The sequence below is a fragment of the Sapajus apella genome, unplaced genomic scaffold (assembly GCF_009761245.1).
Source record: "Sapajus apella isolate SASKATOON/1434 unplaced genomic scaffold, GSC_monkey_1.0 scaffold10, whole genome shotgun sequence".
Classification (NCBI taxonomy): domain Eukaryota; kingdom Metazoa; phylum Chordata; class Mammalia; order Primates; family Cebidae; genus Sapajus; species Sapajus apella.
Window position 1 is genome coordinate 21161682 of NW_022436950.1, and position 23531 is coordinate 21185212.

The following is a 23531-nucleotide window of genomic DNA, read 5'->3' on the forward strand; positions in this document are numbered from 1 at the left end:
CCAAAAAAAAAAAAAAAAAAAAAAAAAAAAGAAGCTTGGCTACCCTGCTGGAGAGACCACATTGAGAAGGAAAGACTCTTGAGATCACCAGAAGAGAGAAGATATCTAGCCATCCCAGCCAATCTTTTTTTTGTGGCAGGGTTGGGGGGGTACTGAGTCTTCTATCTGTCACCCAGGCTGGAGTGCAGTGGCTCAATCTTAGCTCATTGCAACCTTTGCCTCCCAGGTTCAAGTGATTCTCCTGCCTCAGCCTCCCAAGCTGGGATTACAGGTGCCCACCACCATGCCTGGCTAAATTTTTTGTATTTTTAGTGGAGACGGGGTTTCACCATGTTGACCAGGCTGGTCCCAAACTCCCAACCTCAGGTGATCACCCACCTTGGCCTCCCAAAATGCTGGAATTATAGGTATGAGCCACTGCGCCCTGCCCCAGCTGATCTTTCTAACCAACAACACAAAGGTGCCAAGAGAAAAAGAAAAAAATCAAGGGAGACATGTTTTTTTGGCCTGAGCAATTGGATAGTTGATGGTACCATTTGCTGATAAGAGGAAAACACAGTCGGTGGGATTAGGGACGAATAAAAATTAGACAGGCAAATGGAGATTTTACATAGGCATTTTAGTATACAAGTTTAAAGCTCAGGGAAGAAATTCAGACTAAAGATAGCAATTGATATTTCATCAGTCTGTGAGGCTATAGTAATACAGGAGATTGCTTAGGGTGAGAGCTGAAGTAGAAAAGACAGTCTGAAGAAGTGTCATGATCCCTTTCTTTAAGCAGCCTGCTTTCTCAGTTTCTGATCTTAATTCCAAAAATCTTTTCTTCTACCCCATTTTGATTGCCCGCTTATAGAAGTCATTACCCTAGACCAGTGCTTCTCAAAGTATGAACTTAGATCAACAAATATAACCTGGGAACTTGCTGGAAATGCCAAGTCTTGGCACCACCTCAGGTCTACTGACTGAGAAGCCTTGGATATGGGGCTTTGCAATCTGTTTTAATAGGCCCTCTAAGTGATTCTCATGCATACTAAAGTGTGAAAACCACTTCCCTAGACTTTTTCATCATCAATAACTGTACCACCTTTGAAATCTTTGTTTCAGATGTCTTTCCCTAATCCTTCTTTCCATCCAGCTCACCTAGTGTCATATTCTGACTTTATTACTTGATTTTTATTAAGACTGCCAACTCATTGATTCTTATTTTTTGCTGTTCAACACCTCTCTCTTATCATTACTTCCTTTCTTACTCAGACTACATGCTATATTTTCTTATCCTTTTATCTCCTTCCTCTTTTCTTCTGCCACAATAGCCTGACAAAACCCAAACTCCCAATTCAACTAGTTACTTTTTCCATACCTGCACCCACACTGCTAAAGAAAATCACAAAACTGTGTTGAGTGGATGTTCCTCAGACTCATGACTACACTCTTTTTTTTTTAGACGGAGTCTTGCTCTTGTTGCTCAGGCTGGAGTGTAGTAGCACAACCTTGGCTCACTGCAGTCTCCGCCTCCTGGGTTCAGGCAATTCTTCTGCCTCAGCCTCCCGTGTAGCTGGGATTGCAGTCACTCGCCACCACACCCAGCTAATTTTTTGTATTTTTAGTAAAGATGGGGTTTCACCATGTTGGCTGGGCTGGTCTTGAACTCCTGGTGTTAGGTAAGCCACCATGCCTGGCTGACTACACTCTTAAATGGGCACTAAATGCTACTAGTCAGTTCTGTAATAACCGTTTGTTTTCTCAGTCTCCATGATATCTTCCTGAAATCTGTACTGCTCTCTCTTGAGTGCTCAAAATTATTGGTTAAGAAAAATTATGTCACTTTTTTTAGTATGTTTTGATGATAAAAGTAAAATAGCAACATCAACCCCCAAATCTTCCTTCCACTTGAAATGTTCATCATCAGCTAACTTTGTATATCTCAGTTCCAAATTTCCAAAACAGATAATCTGATTGGTTGAGTCAAATCATTCATTCCCAGTTCAGTAGGCTTAGATGGGAGGGACAAGCAGGGTCATGTAGACTTCCAAGTTGCCCCTTCTAGGCCATGGCTGTTCCTCCAATAATGGAGGAAAGGAAGAAATTATTGACATCTCTAGGATAATTGTTGTTTATGTGTTTAATTGGAATTATCTGTAATATAATGTTTTGAACCATTGGATTTTTGCACCAAATAAATTGAGTTTCCTTTCCTCTTTTAATAAATATTCACTTGACCAGGCACGGAGGCTCATGCCTGTAATCCCAGCACTTTGGGAGGCTGAGGTGGGCAGATCACCTGAGGTCAGGAGTTCAAGACCAGTCTGACCAATATGGTGAAACCCTGTCTCTACTGAAAATATAAAAATTAGCCGGGCATGGTGGTGGGTACCTGTAGTCCCAGATACTTGGGAGGCTGGGGTGGGAGAATTGCTTGAACCAAGGAGGCAGAGGTTACAGTGAGCCAAGATCACGCCACGGGACTTCAGCCTGAGCAACAGAGCGAGACTCCGTCTCAAAGAAAAAAAAAAGAGAGAGAAATGAAATTGAGAAAAAAACAAAAAAAGAAAATTGAAAGTAATTTTTTTACCTCCCTGAATGTTTGAATGTTTTAAAAATTCACTGTATGTTGCCATACACTTGTACAATACTTACTACTTTTTACTTAGCTCTTTTTGGAATATATACAGTGCTTGTTTGATTATTAATGTGAAAACACTTGTTCAACATAGAGTGTAATGGGGAAAATCGGCCAGACGTTGTGGCTAACACCTGTAATCTCAGCACTATGGTACGCCAAGGCTGGCAGAACTCCTGAGGTCAGGAGTTTGAGATCAGCCTCACCAATATGGTGAAACTCCATCTCTACTAAAACACAAAAATTAGCTGGGCATGATGGTGCATGCCTATAATCCCAGCTACTTGGTGGCTGAGACACGAGAATTGCTTTAATCTGGGAGACAGAGGTTGCAGTGAGCCAAGATCATGCCACTGCATTTCAGCCTGGGCGAGAGAGCAAGATACTGTCTCAAAAACAAAAAAAAAAGGAAAATCTCAATAGTAGTTTGATCATTTTGGCCTAATTCCTACTTCATTTACTCTAAACAATATTTTGTGTCCTTGGTCAAGTGACACTGTGACCTGTGGCTATTTTTTCTTCCCCATCTTTACATAGTATGTTTCTGATGATCAGTTAACTTTTAGAACCATTACTGTAGATTATTTGTTCTCAACCAAGAGCAGCTTTACCTTGAAGCCAGGGGACATACGGTAATGTCTGTCATTTTTGGTTATCACAACTGTAGAGGGTGGATGCTACTGACATCTAGTAGGTAGAGGCCAGAAACACTACTAAACATTCTATAATGCACAGGACATACTCTTCTCACCTCACCCCACAAAAGCTTGTCCCACCCAAACTGTCAATAGCTCTGAGGTTGATCAACCCTGACGTAGATGTAGGTAGTAAGATGTAATTGTATGTCCTAAGCAAATTATAGATGAAATTAGGGTATACTTTTTGAACAGTAGGTGTCACCCTAGTTCAGAATTTTCCATTTATTAGAGAGGATTTTCCAAATTGTTATGTTCTGCTTCCTCAGATCCTGCCAGTTTCACAGAGATAACTAAAGACTGTGATGAGAATAAAGAAAACAAAACTCCAGAAGGATCTCAGGGAGAGGTTGATTGGCTTCAGCAGTATGATATGGAACGTGAAAGGGAAGAGCAAGAGCTTCAGCAGGCTCTGGCTCAGAGCCTTCAAGAGCAAGTAAGAGATATTTATATTGCTACTTTCTCTGTACTTATCTTTCCTGAGAAATAGAATAATAATAACTAATGTATTGAGCGCTTACTATGTGTCAGACATTGTTCCAGATGATTTACATACAGTAAATCATTGAAAAAAAAAAAACTTGTTTGATGCTGGGCATGGTGGCTCATGCCTGTAATCTCAGTGCTTTGGGAGGCTGAGGTGGGTAGATCACTTGAGGCCAGGAGTTGGAGACCAGCCGAGCCAACATGGCAAAAACCTGTCTCTACTAAAACACAAAAATTAGCCAGGCATAATGGCACACACCTGTAGTCCCAGCTACTTGGAAGGCTGAGGCAGGAGAATCTCTTGAACCCCGGAGGCAGAGATTGCAATGAGCCGAGATCATGCCACCGCACTGCAACCTGTGTTTGAAACAGGTGTATGGGTAGTTTTTCTTTTTTTGAAACTACAAATGAAATACAATGTATTGCTGATTACTTTTCATAACTATAATTCGTTGCTTACTAAACCAGGATGGGACATTATAGATTATTCCTAGTCCATTTTCTTTTTTATTTTTCTTTTTTAATTTTAATTTTTTAGAGACAGGATCTTGTTATGTTGCCCAGGCTGGTTTTGAACTTCTGGGCTGAAGCAGTCCTCCTGCTTTGGCCTCCAAAACTGCTGGGACTGCAGATGTGAGCCACCATGCCTGACTTCCCAGTCCAACATTATTTTATCAACTATAGAAATAGCCAGTATACCACCATGATTTTATCATAATATTTTAAGGTATATTTGTTTTGGTCATTTTCTAAGAATATAAATTTTTATGAATTATTTGAACATAGAATTATCAGAAATATTATCCAAAATCTAATTTTCAGATTTAGGTATTAGAACATTTATCTGCCTTTCTGTTTATTTGAGATAGCCCAAGTACATGGGATCACAGGAGCACCGACCATGCTCTGCTAATTTTTTAATTTTTAGTTTAGACAGGGTTTCACTGTTACCTAGGCTAGTCTGAAGCTCCTAGGCTCAAGTAGCTCTCCCACCACAACCTTCCAAAGTGCTGGGATTATAGGCATGAGTTATTTACACCCAGCCTCTTCTCTTTTCTTTCTTTTTTTTTTAAAGACGGGGTTTCACCATGTTGGTCAGGCTGGTCTTAAACTCCTGACCTCAGGTGATCCGCCCACCTTGGCCTCCAAAGTGCTTGGATTACAGGTGTGAGCCACCATGCCCAGCCGCTTCTTCTCTTTTCTTTATGTAGTAGCCTATTTTTCAGTGTTCACTTTATGCCATTTGATTTGCACTGTTACAGTTACCTGAAATATCAGATTTATAGGCAATAGGATCTGACTTACAGGTCGGACTTTTCATAGTTATCTGATCCTGTGTAATCCAAGTCATCTTAGTAAAAATCTACCAAGGCTCCCTAGAATGCATGGGTGGGTTTAGTTTGAGGCCTGGTTTGGGTTCATCAGATAATCAGATTAAGAAATCTAAGCTGGGTGCTATGGCTCACACCTGTAATCTCAGCACTTTGGAAGGCCAAGGCGGGTGGATCCCTTAAGGCTAGGAGTTCTAGACTAGGCTTGCCAACATGGTGACACTCCATCTCTACTAAAAATACACAAATTAACCAGGTGTGGTGGTGCACACCTGTATTCCCAGCTGTTCGGGAGGCTGAAGCAAAAGAATCGCTTGAACCCAGGATTCGGAGGTTGTAATGAGCCGAGATCTTGCCACCACACTCCAGCCTGAGAAACAGAGCAAGACTGTCTCAAAAAAAAGAAAGAAATCTAATTTGGCCAGATAGGGTTCATGCCCATAATCCCAGCACTTTGGGAGGCTAAGATGGACAAATTGCTTGAGCCCAGGAGTTTGAGACCAACCTGGGCAGTATGACAAAACCTTATCTCTACCAAAAATACAAAAATTAGCCCGACGCGATGGTGCACACCTGTAGTCCCAGCTACTTGGGTGGCTGCTTGAGCCCAGGAGGCAGAGGTTGCAGTGAGCCAGGATCATGCCATTGCACTGTAATCTGGGAGACAGAGCAAAACTGTCTCAAAAAAGAAAAAAGAATAAAAAAAGAAATCTAGGCTGGGTATGGTGGCTCACACCTGTAAACCCAGCACTTTGGGAGGCTGAGGCAGGTGGATCACCTGAAGCCAGGAGTTCAAAACAGCCTAGCCAACATGGTGAAACCCTGTCTCTACTAAAAATACAAAAATTAGCCAGGTGTGGTGGCGCATGCCTATAATCCCAGCTACTGGGGAGGCTGAGGCATGAGAATCACTTGAACCCAGGAGGAGAAGGTTGTAGTGAGCTGAGATCACGCCACTGCGCTCCAGCCTCAGCTACTGAGCAAGACTCTGTCTCAAAAGAAAAAAATACCTAATTTCTCTAGACCAGTGGTTCTCAATCTTAACTACACATTCAAATTAACTGGAGAGCTTTAAAAAACACTGGAGTGTTCTGCCCCTGATATAATTGATCTGGAGTGTGGTCTGGGCATCTAGATCTATCTTCTTTTAACCTGGATTTTTAAAAGGTTCTCCCACTGATTTTTTTTTTTTGAAATGTAGTCTTGCTCTGTTGCCCAGGCTGGAGTGCAATGGCAAGATCTCGGCTCACTGCAACCTCCACCTCCTGGTTTCAAGCAATTCTCCTGCCTCAGCCTCCAGAGTAGCTGGGATTACTGACACAACCACACCCATCTAATTTTTGCATTTTAGTAGAGAGAGGGCTTTGCCATGTTGGCCAGGTTGGTCTCGAACTCCTTGACCTCAGATGATCCACCCGCCTCAGCCTCCCATAGTGCTGGGATTATAAGCGTGAGCCACTGTGCCTGGCCAAGACTTACTTTTAATATAAATGACCAAGGTCTGATTTCTTAGCAAAAATTTCTTTTTAGTGCATAAAAAGAAAAAATTTACCACCTCCTTTTTTCATAGATGAAAGACATGTATACTGTTTCTTATCAGCTGACTCAATTAAAACTTCTCAGTTGTGAGGATAGGGTCGTAAGAGGAAGTGTCTTTAGTTTGTTATACCTGCGTCGTTCTGTTAATAACTAAAAGAGAGTCTTGACTTTTGGTTTCAGAGTAGACTTATTCTGAATAAAGTATAAAATAAATATTTTTTAAGTATAAAATAATTGCTTGAACCCAGGAGGTAGTGATTGCAGTGAGCCAAGATTGCACCTTTGCACTCCAGCCTGGATGACAGGGTGAGACTCCATCTCAAAAAAAAAAAAAAAAAACTTTTAACACGAAAATGTTATATTTTTTCTTATTCATGTGTCATTTGTAAATTATCTTTTCTCTGAAGATGATGAGGGAAATTTGTTGTTATACTCAACATTTCCATGTTCCTTTTTATAATTAAAATAGTCATCTAGGCTGGGTGAGGTGGCCCACACTATAATCCCAGCACTTTGGGAGGCCAAGGTGGGAGGATCACTTGAGGCCAGGAGTTCAAGACCAGCCTGGGCAACAAAGCAAGATCTCATCTCAACATAAATGAAAATGAAAATAAAATAAAGATAGTCATCTAGTTTGAAACATTTCAGGAGATATTGACGGTACTATTTTTTTCTAAGAGAACCCCAAATATATCAGAAAATTAACAGGCAGTGGCATTCATTTAGTATTTACCAAGCATCTACTATGTGTCTTGATTTCTTCCGCAAGAATAAAAATAGAAACCTATGAATAATATCTTGTGGAAAAGTTCATCTTGCCATCTGTTACAGACTTAAGGTGAGTGATATGTTAGAGCTGGCTCTCAAAATCAACTCAGGAGAGCCAATATATGCCCTTCCCAACTTTGCATTCACTATCATGTCATAACTTAAAATCGGCCATGGTGAGAGTATTTATTTTTATATACTATGGAAATTGGAAAATGCTATAAATCAGACATAAATTTGCTAAGTACCTACTGTGTGCCAGACACTTTGGACTTTTTGTTTATTTGAGACAGAGTTTCGCTCTTGTTACCCAGGCTGGAGTTCAATGGTGTGATCTTGGCTCACTGCAACCTCCATCCACATCCTGGGTTCAAGTGATTCTCCTGCCTCAGCCTCCTGAGTAGCTGGGCTTACAGGCACCCACTGCCACGCCTGGCTAATTTTTGTATTTTTAGTAGAGATGTGATTTCACCATGTTGTCCAGGCTGGTCTCGAACTTCTGCCCTCAGGTTGATCTGCCTTCCTCGGCCTCCCAAAGTACTGGGATTACAGGTGTGAGCCACCACACCCAGCTAACTTCTAAGGTTGTGTTTTAAGAGGACAATGTTGAAAAAAGTAAAGAACTTCCCCACATTCCTCAAAAGGTAATATTCCAAAGATGTATAAGATTATAGAAAGCATTATTAGCAAATGCTTCCAAAGAAACTGATTTTATCCTCTAAATAAGTTTAATCAGTACTTCTTTAAATACCTTAGTTTTTGTTCTTGTCTCTTTAGGAGGCTTGGGAACAGAAGGAAGATGATGACCTCAAAAGAGCTACTGAATTAAGTCTTCAAGGTGTGAAGATCATGTTAATTACTTTTTTTTAAATGGTAAAATGTATCACACATAGAAGAACATAAAAAGAGAGAGTGAGAGTGTGTGTGTGTGTGTGTGTGTGTGTGTGTGTGTGTGTTAGTTTTTATTGTGGGGATAGCATCTTACTCTGTCGTCCAGGCTGGAGTGCAGTGGTGCAATCTTGGCTCACTGCAACCTCCACCTCTCGGGTTCAAGCAGTTCTCATGTCGACCTCAGAAGTAGCTTGGACTATCAGTTATGCCATCACACCCAGCTAATTTTTGCATTTTTAGTAGAGACGGGGTTTCACCATGTTGGCCAGGCTGGTCTCGAACTCCTGACCTCAAGTGATTCACTCACCTTAGCTTCCCAAAGTGCCAGGATTATAGGCTAAAATGTGTTTTTTAATAACAAATTTGAATACCTCCCAGGTAAAGAAATAGAGTTTTAGAAATTACCTGTATATCCCTCCTTTTTGTCTTCCTCCCAGGAGAAACCACTATTCTAACATTTATATTCATCTTCAGCTTGCTTTTTTCAAAATGATTTTTGTCATCTATACCCATATCTCTAACAATATATTTTTTTTAATTTTGAAAAACTAAACAGCAAGAATTATCTATCATCTGTTTAATGAAAAAGTTATAATTTTGCCACTGTTAAGACTCTTAGAAGAACATAATGTGGTTTTAGTTTCCCCATGAATTTTTAAGAGCTTATTCTGGGGAAGTCAGTGGGCAGTCATGAGTGAGTGTATTCAGTAGCATAAGGTTCACATGTCATGGCATTTGGCAGAACTAATATGTGGATTGGATATTAGAAGTCCGTAAGATGTAAAGTTGGAAGAAGTAGATGTAGGAATCTGTTTCTCAAATAGCTTTTACCTCATCTTCATTTTATCTCCTCCTTATCCTCCAGTTTCAGAGGTACCTGATTCCTGGTTCTTCCATGTCTTCTTTTTGGAGACAGGATCTTGCTCTGTTGCCCAGGGGCTGGAGTGCAGAGGCATGATCTCTGCTCACTGTAACCTCTACCTCCTGGGTTCAGGCAATTCTCCTACCCCAGCCTCCCAAGTAGCTGGGACTACAGGTGTGCACCACCATGCCCAGTTAATTTTTTTTTTTTTTTTTTTTTTGAGACAGAATTTCACTCTAGTTGTCCAGGCTGGTGTGCAGTGGCACAGTCTTGGCCCACTGCAACCTCCGCCTCCCAGGTTCAAGCGATTCTCCTGCCTCAGCCTCCCGAGTAGCTGGGATTACAGACATGTGCCACCACACCCAGCTAATTTTATATTTTTAGTAGAGGCAGGATTTTACCATGTTGGCTGGGCTGGTCTCAAATTCTTGACCTCAGGTGACCCACCCGCCTCGGCCTCCCAAAGTGCTGGGATTACAGGCATGAGCCACCGCACCTGGCCTCATTCTTAAATATTTATGTGATTGTAAATCACACTATACTGTGATTTTAGTGGAGCTAATTATATTTTAAAGCAAATAACCATATATATACAAATGGGATTCTTTATTGAACACCATTTTATTTATCTTCTGGGATTCTTAACACCATTGGTAAAGATGAATGCTTCCAATAGACACATATTGTTAAAGAAAATATAGATCTTGGCCGGGCGTGGTGGCTCACACCTGTAATCCCAGCACTTGGGAGGCTGAGGCAGGCGGATCACAAGGTCAGGAGTTCGAGACCAGCCTAACCAACATGGTAAAACCCCATCTCTACTAAAAATACAAAAATTAGCCGGGCGTGGTGGTGGGCGCCCGTAATCCCAGCTACCCGGGAGGCTGAGGCAGGAGAATTGCTCGAACCTAGGAGGAGGAGGTTGCAGTGAGCCAAGATTGTGCTACTGTACTCCAGCCTGGGCGACAGAGCCAGACTTAAAAATTTTTTAAATTTAAAAATGTAAAAAAGGAAAATATAGATCTTGGATTTATTTGTTTAATATATCTTAGGTGAAATTTAAGAGTTAAAGGTTGAATTTCCTTTACTTTTTTGCTACATTTCAAGAAATGATTTTTTTCTTTGGTTGGAATCTTCCACTGCTGCCAGGCTGGAGTGCAGTGGGGCAACCTTGGCTCACTGCAACCTCTGCCTCTGGGGTTCAAGTGATTCTGCTGCCTCAGCCTCCCAGGTAGCTGGGAGTACAGGCATATGCCACCACGCCCAGCTAAGTTTTGTATTTTCAGTAGAGATGGGGTTCCACCTTGTTGGCCAGTATGGTCGTGATCTGCTGGCCTCAGATCCCAAAGTTTTGGGATTTCAGGCATGAGCCACTTTGCCCGGCCAAGAAATGATTTAATACAAAGAAAAAATATATACTGACTTTTTAATAATCCTTTTTCTGTGAGGATAATTTATGTCTGCTAATGACACCAAGTACTTGAAATCTAACATATATAGCTTATATATAGAACTTAGTAAAATTGGTTCATATGTAAAATTATATTCTTTTCTACTTTTATGCCTTTCTTATGAGGATTAGATTACTTTATCATATAAATATATTTAAAAGAAAAAGAGCATTTCTTTTATAGCTACCCATGTCTCCCATGTTCCCCAGAGTGGGCTGAGCATGTTGGACCCTCATACTATGTTTTATGTTTTCTTAGAATGATAAAATGTGTACTTCAAGCTGTTTTATCTTCCTAATTGTATCTCTTATGTCTATTCCAAGAACTTTTTTTTTTTTTTTTTTTTTTTTTTATGGAGTTTCGCTCTTGTTTCCCAGGCTGGAGTGTAATGGTGCAATCTCGGCTCACTGCAACCTCCACCTCCAGGGTTCAAGCAATTCTCCTGCCTCAACCTCCCGAGTAGCTGGGATTACATTCATTAGCCACCATGCCCGGCTAATTTTTCTTTTTTTTTTTTTTCTTTTTTTTTGACATGAAGTCTCATTCTGGAACACAGTGGTGCCATCTCCCCTCACTGCAACCTCTGCCTCCCAGGTTCACATGATTCTCCTGCATCAACCTCCTGAGCAGCTGGGATTACAGGCATGCACTACCACGCCTAGCTAGTTTTCATATTTTTAGTAGAGACAAGGTTTCACCATGTTGGTCAGGCTGGTCTGGAACAACTGACCTCAGGTGATCCAATGGCCTCGGCCTCCCATAGTGCTGGGATTACAGGTGTGAGCCACCATGTCCAGCCTATTCCAAGAAATTTTATAAGATTTTGTCTTTGTATTCTTCAGAGTTTAACAACTCCTTTGTGGATGCATTGGGTTCTGATGAGGACTCTGGAAATGAGGATGTTTTTGATATGGAGTATACAGAAGCTGAAGCTGAAGAACTGAAAAGAAATGCTGAGGTAATTTTTTCATCCCTGAGTACAGATGGTCAGATTCAGTGTCAATCCTGCTCTTTATTTCAAAGGCCTCACTTTCAATGTCCATTGCAGGTTCATTTCTTCCCTTTCAGCAGCCGTCAGATAGTCTCATTTTCTCTTGTCATTTACTCTTCATTTCTCACATACAAGATTCAAAACAAAGTGAAAAAACAGGAATACATCCTGACCACTTTACATGCATGTTTGATAAGAACTCAGTAAAGGCATGTATGTATTAAATTACTTTTAGTTAGCTGGGCGTGGTGGCTCACGCCTGTAATCTCAGCACTTTGGGAGGCTGGGGCAGATAGATAATCTGAAGTCAGGCATTCGAGACCAGCCTGACCAGCATGGTGAAACCCCATCTCTACTAAAAATGCAAAAATGAGCCAGGTGTGGTGGCGCACCCCTGTAATCCCAGCTACTCGGGAGGCTGAGACAGAAGAATCACCTCAACCCGGGAGGTGGAGGTTCCAGTGAGCTGAGATCACACCATTGTACTCCAGCCTGGGCAACAAGAGTGAAACTCTGTCTCGAGAAAAAATAAGTAAAATTACCTTTAGTTCCATCAAATAGGTGTATCATCTTCATAAATACCAAAAACAGTTTGTTGTTGCTCACTGAAAACTGTCAAATTGGTGATTTTAATTAGGACACATTGAACTCTTTTTTTTTTTTTGCCTCTTAAATAATTGCTTTTCCCCTGCAAATTTTGATTATCCAGGATCCTACTATCCAAACACATTACCGTCAGCACTTTGACTTATATCTTTGTTATCCTCTCCTCCCCATATGCTTTTTAAAAAGTCAGAAGTATAGTTTTTATCCCATTTGTTTTTTTTGTTCTAGCGAGAGTCTCTCTGTGTTGCCCAGGCTGGCTTCAAAATCCTGGGCTCAAGGGATTCTCCTGCCTTAGCCTTCCATATGTCAGACTGGAGGCACACACTGCCACACCAAGGTTATCCTGTTTTTTAAAGAGTAGTTATTTATAAGCTTCTTATTTTTAATGGCTGTGCTATATTGTCTCAAATGAATATTCTATTAATTTTTAGCTAACATTGAATATTTGTCTAAGTTGTTTCTAATTTTTCACTATAATAATGTGTTGGGAAACTGTATGCTTGTAGCATTTTCTATATTTTATTTTTATTTTTTTTGAGACAGAGTCTTGCTCTGTCAGCTTACTGCAACCTCCACCTCCTGGGCTCAAGCGATTCTCATGCCTCAGCCACCCGAGTAGCTGGGATTGCAGGCACAAGCCACCATGCCCAGCTGTTTTTTTTATTTTTATTTTTAGTAGAGATGGGATTTCACCATTTTGGCCAGGCGGGTCTCAAATTCCTGGCCTCAAGGGATCTGCCCATCTCTGCCTCCCAAAGTGTTGGGATTATAGGCATGAGGCACTGTGCCTGGCCAAACACAGAGTTCTCTTTTTCTTTCTTTTTTTTTTTTTTAGTCAAGATCTGTCTGTCTCCCAAGCTGGAGTACAGTGGCGTGTGCTCTTGATTCATGCGTTTTCCATAGTTGATTTTTTTTTTTTTTTTTTTTTTTTTGAGACAGGATTTCACCATGTCGTTCAGGCTGGTCTTGAACTCCTGACCTCAAGTGATCCACCTGCCTTGGCCTCCCAAAGTGCTGGGATTACAGGCGTGAGCCACCATACCCGGCCCGCATTTCCCATAGTTTAGAGTTTCTTTTTTTAGATTTTCCAGAAGTAAATTCCTAAATTGAAGTTTATGAACATTTTAAGTTTCTGGTTTTCGTATAGCCATATTCCTTCCCCAAATTTTACCTTATAGTGCTGTCTGCAGTGCATGAATATCACTTTTCAGTTTTTTTTTTATTTTACCAACTATGTTTTGATCGCATTTTCATAATATTTAAAATGTAAAAGTTCTCTCTGATCCCTACAGCAACATAGCAGGTCTTTTAATATTTTCATTGTATTGTCCAATGCCTAACAAGATCTTACTTAACATAACTGTTTTTGATAGAGCTATAGTTACTATGTGCATTCATATGGGTTTGGAAAGCAAGTTAACATGTTGCTAATCTGTGTAATTTTTTCATATAACTGAACATTATTATATTGAATTGATATGCCAAACAGTCAGCTATTATTGGGTAGATTGTTACTTCCAACTTTTCACTAGATAATGCCACAGTAAATAATTTGACACATATACTCTTCTTTTGACTTATTTCCTTAGAATAATTTCTTAGTTGGGGGTGGAATTCTTGAGTCAAAGGGTGTGAACTGATTTTTTAATTGATTCTTACTATGCCACACACCAAGGCATAGCCATGTCAGCTTTGATAATAAATTTATATTCAGTGTTTTGCTTTTATTCAAACAAAGACTTAAAAGTTATACCCACTTCTGTTTTCCAGACAGGGAATCTGCCTCATTCCTACCGGCTCATCAGTGTTGTCAGTCACATTGGTAGCACTTCTTCTTCAGGTGAATACCCATCATGATTTCAGCATTTTATAAATGAAGTAGTCAACATTTGCTCTTTATTACATTGCTCTTTGCCTAGCTTCATAAGGATATTTTTTTCTTTCTTTCTTTCTTTTTGAGACCCAGTCTTGCTCTGTCACCCAGGCTGGAGTGCAGTGGCACAATCTTGGCTCACTGCAGCCTTCACCTCCTGGGTCCGAGTGATTCTCCTTTCTCAGCCTCCCAAGTAGCAGAGATTACAGGCATGCACCACCACACCCAGCTAATTATTGCATTTTTAGTAGAGATAGGATTTTACCATGTTGGCCAGACTGGTCTTGAACTTCTGCGATCAAGAGATCCACCCACCTCAGCCTCCCAAAGTGCTGGGGTAATAGATGTGAGCCACTGCACCCAGCCCCTGAAGTACAAGTTTTTCAAGAAAATCTTTGAAATCTACTTTGATCACACTCAATGTGAATTGTGTTAATAGTTGTAACTGTTTTGATTTCTCTATTCTTAAGTGACCTAAATTCCTCTGAGCACAATACCTTTATCAAAAACAGTGTCCCAGTGTAGTATATGCTTCCTTAATTCTCTATGTACTTACATATATATATTTTTTTCTTTTTTTGTTTTTCAAGAGACAGAGTCTCACTCTGTCACCAGGCTGGAGTGCAGTGGCACCATTGTTAGCTCATTGCAGCATTGAACTGCTGGGCTTAGGATCTCAAGAGATCCTCCTACCTCAGCATGCTGAGTAGCTGAGACTACAGGTGGATGCCATGACACCTGGCTAATTTTTAATTTTTTTTTTGTATGGATAGGTTCTTGCTTTGTTGTCCAGGCTGGTCTCAAATTCCTGGCCTCAAGCAGTCCTCCTGCCTTGGCCTCCCAAAGTGCTGGGATTACAGGAGTGAGCCACTGTTCCTGGCCTGTATGTGTTTTCTCAGTGGGTTTTAGACACAGTGTTGAGGATAAGATGGATACGGTAGCTTTTTTTCTATTTCTCAAAATTCCTATACCTGAGATAAATTCAGTGTGTTTTTAGGCCAGGTGCAGTTGCTCATGCCTGTAATCCTAGCACTTTGGGAGGCCAAGGTGGACGAATCACAAGATCAAGAGATCAAGACCATCCTGGCTAACATGGTGAAACCCCATCTCTACTAAAAATACAAAAAAAATTAGCCGGGCATGGTGGCATGTGCCTGTAATCCCAGCTACTCAGGAGGCTGAGGCAGGAGAATCGCTTGAATCTGGGAGGCAGAGGTTGCAGTCAGCCAAATTGTGCCACTGCACTCCAGCCTGGGCAACAGAGTGAGACTAGTTCTCAAAAAAAATTTTTTTAATTCAGTGTGTTTTTAAAAGCCTCGATTTAAGATGTTATTTGTTTCAGGTCATTACATTAGTGATGTGTATGACATTAAGAAGCAAGCGTGGTTTACTTACAATGACCTGGAGGTATCAAAAATCCAAGAGGCTGCTGTGCAGAGTGATCGAGATCGGAGTGGTTACATCTTCTTTTATATGCACAAGTAAGAAACTTTGTCAGATTTGAAATAATGAGTTAAAAATCACCTGAACTCTTTTTTTTTTCCTTTGAGGATAAAATCTTCCCATCAGTTGACGGTTGACAATTTTTGGTTTTTGTTATCTTTGGTTAGGGTCCATCTCTTGATATTTCCTTGAAAGTCTAGAATATTTTCTTTCATAACTCAGCCTTAATTGCTCATTACACAGTAGTATCTAGGTATGGAAGTTAAGACAGTTTGTTTTATGATAGAAGATGTCCTATCATAAGTCTTTTCAGTCATCCAGTTTTATCAGCTAGAAAATCTGATTTATATGGATGGGAATTACATAGCATGTTCATTAAAGCCAGCTGTTGTCAGTTCCCCTCTCTTCTCAAAAATGAGCATTCAAAGGGTTAAGATGAAATGAGTGAGCCGCTTATTTAATAAAATACAGGCATGAAGTGGAATATAAAGGCTTTATCTGTATCAGTTTTATTTTTTCTCCTGCCTGTTCTTTGGTTCTGCTTACTAAATTTCCTGTTTTATTTTTTGCTTATTTTATTTTAAGGGAGATCTTTGATGAGCTGCTGGAAACAGAAAAGAACTCTCAGACACTTAGCATGGAAGTGGGGAAGACTACCCGTCAGGCCTTGTGAGGAACAAACTTCTGGGTTGTCAGTGTGCACTGCATATTTTTTCTTAATGCTGCCCACCTCACCTTTCCTCTGCTGAAGGAGAATTTGGAATTCTACTTGATGCGGGAGCAACAAACAGCTCAGGGCCAAACCAAAAGACAAAAATTGGAGTTACAAAGAATGCTCCATGCTATTTTATGGAAACTTTGGTCTCACATCTGTAGCTGATTATCCTTTTTCTCCTATAAGAGTGGCACTTCCTTTTGTCTTAGGAGCACATGTTGTAAATATATATGTCTGTGTGTGTACACACACGCACGCACGCACACACACACACACACACACACACAGGATGAATGGAGCCTTAAAGAGTTAGGATGAGCCACCAGAATATGCCTGTTCAAAATTAATAGCACAGCAGTTTGGAGAAGAAATGGAGGTATCAGAGAGTCCATTCACCTGAGAAATGTGTAAAGGTATGCTTATCAGTTGGCTTTTAGCTTTTATGTTCCTTGAGTAGTTTCACTCAAGTCTATAACCTTTTGTGTGTGTTTGCTTATTAGTAAAGTTCACTGGAAAGCTAGTTCTTCATGTTACACTAATGACAAGTTTGTTCTCTTTGCAAGAGAGGGGCATTGCTGTCACCTGACTTGAGGAGCTGTTTTTTATTGTTGTCATTGTTGTTTGCGAATTTCATGAATTTGTGATGTCTTTGCTGTTTACATGCAGTCCCAAGAAATGGATTGTTGGTGCTTTGGAATGTGTTATAGTCCCACATTTGATACTCCTTGTATACTTTGTGTTTTCTCTAAGGAAATTTCTTCACACAGTATGTTCATCATATATCATCATTATTATGGTGGTGAAGATAGACTCTTTTTTATTTTTTGTCATCCTTCCATCGAGCAGCATTACCCTAATGGATTGCAACCAAAACTTTAAACAGGTGGAAAGATAATATTTCTCCAATTGGGATGCCCCAGCAGGAATACTTAGGTATAAGGAAGAATGCTAGCATCTCTCTCTCTCAGACATAAGGAGGATAAGAAGAGTGTTCCTCTGGTAAACTAAAATTCTGGACCACTGAAGCTAAAAATCCTATTGCAAGTGTGAAATTAAGTACTTGAGCTATAGGAAAACCTTGATCATTTAACCATTTACTGTCTGGCTTTGCCCTTAAAATAGGGTCGCAATTAAAATGTGATTGGCTTAGGTAATCCCAAGAACTAACAAATAACAAAAGGTGCATAATTTATTTATCTACTTTTTAGGTGCTCAAGTTGAGGCAAAGTAGAGCGGCAACATTAAGTGCTATGCTAGTCACTTAGCTGACATAACCAGCTTGGTTAAGCAGCTTATGAAACTATATAAAGAATTATTTTAAGGATGGAATTCTGTCCATAAGATAATTTTATAAGCCCAGATATCATTAGGATCGCAGAGTTAAGCATAGCAAAATGAAACCTTCATTGTTTACTTTCATGTTTTTTCTTTTGTTATAAACAAGGGGATTATTCTTTAGTTCCCAGAGTTAGGGACAAAACCACATCGGCTTTTCAGAAGGAAAAAAGCATTTAAAAACCCACCATCACATGAGAGAATTGCTTGAACCCAGGAGGAAGAAGTTGAAGTGAGCCGATATCGCACCATTGCACTCCAGCCTGGGTGGCAGAGTGAGACTCCATTTAACAACAACAACAAAAAAAAACCACCACCATCACAGAAGGTGCACCATCTATTCTGAAAGATTGTCTTAAGAGAGCTCCAGCCCTACTCTTGAAACTTGGATATATTCTCACATAGTAACCTATTCTAAATTTTTATTCTTTGAATTATAAATGGCCTCAGCAGTTTTGCTTAACTACTGATAAATGCTTTGTCTCCTACCATCTACCTATATACATTATTGTGATGAATGTTCCAAAATGGTAGAGTGGTAGAAAATGCCCGAGGTGTTTAGAGCAGAGGAAAATATTTGTTTTAAAACTAGCTTTAAAATTTTTTCATTTCTACCAGGAGCCTCTTTTGGTTTGGTTTGCTTTGCTTTTGCTTGAAAATAACTGGTTTTCTCATAAATGAGTGAAGTGGTGATAAAATTCTTTGGCTTGTTACTAATTCTCTTACCTGTCTTTGCATTTGAGAGGCACTGTTAAAAATTATTGGGAAAGATTTAAAGTAAGGGCTGCATTAAAACATGGAGAAAAATAGAAATATGCTGTAAGTCTAGATTGCCTCATGAAGCAGCCTCATTTGAATTGCTTTCATAGCTTTCATGTGTGTATGGTTTAGAAATCCACTTACCTCAGAAACCTGATTTGATCTTCATGTCTTGGGCAGGAGTTGTTGAAAATAGGTTATTGGAGTATGTGAGTTATCTCACTGCTCATGTACTTGCATGTTTGGGACTCAAATTTTACTTGATTCTGTCCATTCTTGTAGCCCTTCTCCTTTTTTTACTCCTTTAGTTTACTTCTTTGACCACCAGTGGAGATTTCAGCTGGACTATGTTGATGGGGTTTGTTGTTTTTTTTGAGCTGGCTGTATATATTTTAAAATTATAAATAGATAATATATTATTTTTTTGCACAGTGTGATCAGTTTGCCCATTATTGGAGGATGGGGCAGTTAGCATGTTGGGGCCAGGAAGGGACAAGTTAGATAAGGACTGAGTGCTTCCGTTGCAGGCAGTTTGCACAATACCTAATTCACCTTCCTATTGAGAATACCAAATGTGTGGTTATATTACTTTAAATGACATTGAATTGGAACTTGATAGCAGTTAGTTCTAGATACAATCTTTTGATCTTTGTTGGAATTTTAAAGGAAAAATAAACTGAATTTCATATTTGATTTTAATCCCCTAATATTACTGAAGGTTGGAAAGTTGCACGTGGCTGGATGCTGTTAATTTCTTTAATAGCCATGACTATAATTTAGGCCTATGAGAAGATTAGTCTGTTTCATAGGGATATACCATATGTGTGTGCACACTCATGAGTTTTGTCTCAGCAGGATATAATAAGCACATCCATGAATTGATCTTCTATTAATACTTTGATTCCAAAAGTTTTGTTTACTTGCTGTGGCCTGTTCATTCTGGGCCTAACTTAAAAGGCTCAATAACAAATATAACAAATGTAAATGTGTTTACATTTTAAGACATAATGCAGTGGTACTTACAGATCAGTCAGTTAACTACAGAAAGCAAATGTTAGACCACACATTTGTTTTCTCCTTGATCAAGTGTAAAATTCTGAAACAGAGGCTTTAAAATTTAAAACCTCAGCAAAATAATCCATGAATTTATTTTTCCACATCGTGTATAGTTACTGTTATTTAACTGTACACGTGTACAGCTACAGATATAGTTGTATAATGAAAATTATCTGCAAACACCTAAAGAGAAAAAAGTAGTCTGTAAACTCACTTGTGAGCTACTAAAAAGAGGTTATATTAAAGCAAATAAAAATATTATCCTTCTTTGCCCTCTGAAATGACTGTAGTGGATACTCTCCCATTTTGGGGGTGCGGGGGGACATTTTTAACTTAATTGACCCCCCCCCCAGGTGGTCTTTTGTTTTAAATGGGGGAAACAGAGCTGGATCTCCAAGTACATGTGGATTTTTGTATGTATAGGAGATTTTTTGGGAAAATCAACAACCCAACACCAGATGCAAGGCACATAAAGTTGTTCCAATAAAATGGATAGATGTCTTTTTCCTCCCCATTTTGCTTTATACTGGGTAATGCACTCTTACAAGTATATACTAAATTAAATAGACTTCTGCCCTCTAAAGTCTTTTCTCTTGCATTACTTCAAAATTCTAATTTTGTCTCTACTGATATGTCTTATTAACATCTGAAAAATTTTATTTTATTGGAAAACTCTAGTTTGTTAGGCCTTGAGAGTTTTGTGACAATTATTTTGCTGTGTTTCACCACAATCATTCACCTTATGGCATGCTTTGATTACTAGACTTGAGGCAGTCTCATTCATTGTATCATACTTATATACAATTAGTAAGTTGTTTCCATGTGTGCTATAAGTCTGAGGTGTATAGAGTTTTTATTAAAAAGTGTGCCAGTCTGAATGTAAGCATTTGATTTTGTAACATTGGACTTTTCTTAAAAGTACAGAGGTTCAAAGTATAGATATATCTATTGGCATAAGAATAGAGTGGGTGAGGGTCTGGACCAGGATACAGGTTTGCCTGGTCAGATGCCAGAACAAAGAAGAGCAGTCAACTAAACTGGTCTGTTTCAAAAATAGTGGGCCTGTGTGAAGAGTGAGACCACATGTGAATGTGCACACCTCTTGTCCCCAGGTTTCCCTCCCTCTGAGCTTTTCCCTCCCTCCCTAACTTCTCTGGCCTATTGTCAATGCTGTTTCTTTATACTTAAAGAGAGAAAAACAATGAGATTCCTACACTTTGCCTAATTGAGCCACTACCAGGCTTTCTGGCAGCTGTGGCCACATTATTTGTGAGGTGATTTTTTTCTTTATGTTCAGAGTGACTTTTGATTCTGATTCTTTATGTTTTGTATGGAGCGGCACTTTTATCTGTGTTTTAGCAGAACTGTTCCTCTGTATCCTTTACGGTTTTTCCTTGTTTTTGTTTCCTTTTTAAATTATGCATAGAGTTTTTTTGTGTGTACGAAATTAAAGCCTTTATTAACCTTCTGTTGATTGGACTGTTATTTCTGAAAAGGACACATTCTTGCCGATACTCATAACAACCCATTCAAAGTTGTGGAAATCGCCTTCTGTTGGCTTTCTGACTTGGAATTCCTTGCAGCACTGTTACTTCTTAAAGGGAACAGAATGGCAAACCAGTGTTCGGCCATAGTCACCATTGATTCCTGTTATTTTCATCTGAGGAGTCTGTGAAGCTTTGCACAGGCTTCTGGGTAAGTTTGTAAACCTAGTATCAACCTTCACTAGGCTTTTCCTTTGCCTTATTATTAAGGGTTGGGAGAAGGAGTGAAAAGCATTTGCATTTTATACTTGCCTTTAGGTCTCAAGCTTAGCCCCAGTGGATGTGCTACTCTCACTGGGTACTGTTTGGCATTTGTGAAACTTCCTAAGAGGGCAGTCTTGTGGCCCATTCAACTCTCCTTCAACCCTCTAACTTACCCACTGAATAAGGCAGTAAGGAAAGTATATGTGAAAAGGAAAAGCTGTTACTCTGGGGACGTTGTAAACCTGCAAAATGCTTCAGCTTACCTTCCGTAGATAAAAATGAGTCATGATAGAGGACAAGCTAGGTAGTGTCTCAGAACTCTAATGTTACATGGAGTGTTTCCCTGCTCTTCTAAGAAGAGAAAGCTCTAGAGTAGGAGTACTAAAAATGATGCAACACCTCAGGATAGAAACAATCTAGTGACCTTCCTAGAAGTTGAAATGAGGACCACAGGCTCCTTTTGGGATATCATGTTTCTGAAGGAATAGGTAAATTACTAAACAAAAGTGGCATTTGCCCATAGAAGTTTGTGCTCATAGGCACAACTGTAAAATTTCACTTCAATTGGTGTAGGACTAATACCGGTGATAAAACCCCACAATTACGGTAGGGTGCTGCTTTACAACCACAGCCACTCTTCTCAAAATAGTCCTTTTTCTTTCTTAAGGTTTTGTTGCTTCCATCGAGGCAGAGCAGAGAAGGCAGTTGGAGTCATCCCAAAAGCCTGAGTGAAATCTTCAATGGACAGGTGTTCCTAGAAGAGGAGAGGGCCCAGAGGGCAAAGGTCACGATCCTTCCCTCCTCCCTGACTCCCAGGCCCCGTTTGCTCTGATGAGTCATACAGATGTGGCATATAATCAAATAAATGCAGAGTAAAAACAAACAATGTCAGGAGAGCCAGGAAAGGGATGCAGAGGAGGCAGCTATAGTATTTTGGTGTTCCAGAGGTTTGATCCTGAATTTTTTTTTTTTTTTTTGAGACCATGTGTTGCTCTGTTGCCCAGGCTGGTGTGCAGTGGCACAAACTCAGCTCACTGCAACCTCCACCTCCCAGTTTCAAGAGATTCTCCTGTCTCAGCCTGGAGGCCAAGTAGCTGGGATTACACGCACGTGCCACCATGCCCGGCTAGTTTTTGTATTTTTAGTAGAGATGGGGTTTTACCATGTTGGCCAGGCTGGTCTTGAACTTCTGTCCTCAAGTGATCCACCCACCTTGGCCTCCCAAAGTACTGGGATTACCGGCATGAACCACCACGCCCAGCCTGATCTCTGAATTTTTAACAATAAAAAGATAGCAGTGTGGTAGATTGAGTTTTTTTCTACTAGGGTCAAGTTCACATTGGCCCAAATAAGAATTAGGACTCTTTCTAAGCCTTAGTTTTCCTGTCTATTAAATGGGAAACGTTTCTTTCTTTCTTTTTTCAGACAGAGTCTCGCTCTATTCCCCGGGCTGGAGTGCAGTGGTGCACAATCTCAGCTCACTACAACCTCCGCCTCCCAAGATCACACCACGGTACTCCAGCCTGGGCAACAGAGTGAGACTCTGCCAAAAAAAAAAAAAAAAAGCAACTTGTTAAACCTCATCAGTTTTTTATATTCTTCTGTGAATGTGTCAGATTATTTTGTAGGAGCAGGTTTTGCTTAGAGAGTGGGAGGGTAGCAGCAGAAGGTACAACTGAGGTTGGGGGAAGGAGTCCAAGAGAAGACACCAGGAAGGCCAAAGGACAAATTCCAAACTAAATGTTGCCTAGCTATTTGAGCAGAAAAAATATTTGGATAAACAACTTGTACCAGCTTCTCTCATCCTGTGAGTGATCCAGAAGATTAGATAGCAGTTTTACCTTTTTACTCTTGGCTTGGAAATCACAACTGGGAGTCACTACCTTTCTAAGCCTTGGTGGTCTTCAGCCATAAGATGAAGAAATTCACTGAAATGAACTTTGTTCCCAGCACTAAGATGATAGGATAATGATGCTGTTTAAGGCAAGCTAAATACCCTCAAGTCACATTCAATTAAGAGTCCCACATTAAAGTTGCTATAAAACAGCATCTCCCAGCCTTCATCTCTGCTCCCCCAAGCACCAAGAGTTAGACGGTAGAGGTGAGACCTGAGGGTTTCCTTTAATACTTCAGCTGCTCTGCTAAGATGATGTTGGCCTAGGGAATATTTTATTGACTCCCTCAGAGAGCCCTGAATTGAACAGCTTCTTAGTAGACACCTATAGATGGATTTCAAGCTCAGGGGGGTCTGATGCTCCAGTTCTCTAACCTGTCATTAGATTTGCCTCTCACCCTGGGCATTCTCTCCTTAAGATTCCTGGAAGCCTTCCTCACTCCCCGAGGCAGGGCAGTAGAATGCCTG

The 23531-nt window shown here is 40.1% G+C and overlaps 2 protein-coding genes across 9 annotated transcripts in view; one reads left to right on the top strand and one right to left on the bottom strand.

The window, feature by feature from the left end:
- The window catches only part of USP37 (ubiquitin specific peptidase 37), a 105970-nt gene extending 85081 nt beyond the window's left edge, over positions 1-20889 (top strand). For all 8 annotated transcript variants that reach the window (XM_032278220.1, XM_032278223.1, XM_032278219.1 and 5 more), the window contains 6 exons: positions 3585-3751; positions 8217-8277; positions 11486-11601; positions 14011-14080; positions 15456-15594; positions 16142-20889. In XM_032278220.1, the coding sequence (XP_032134111.1) occupies positions 3585-3751; positions 8217-8277; positions 11486-11601; positions 14011-14080; positions 15456-15594; positions 16142-16229 (641 nt within the window). In that variant the 3' untranslated portion in view covers positions 16230-20889. The remainder of the gene's footprint in view (positions 1-3584; positions 3752-8216; positions 8278-11485; positions 11602-14010; positions 14081-15455; positions 15595-16141) is intronic.
- VIL1 (villin 1) overlaps positions 19475-23531 on the bottom strand; it is a 32466-nt gene continuing 28409 nt past the window's right edge. The window contains exon 20 of the mRNA XM_032278226.1: positions 19475-21923. Coding sequence (XP_032134117.1) covers positions 21810-21923 — 114 coding nt within the window. The 3' untranslated portion in view covers positions 19475-21809. The remainder of the gene's footprint in view (positions 21924-23531) is intronic.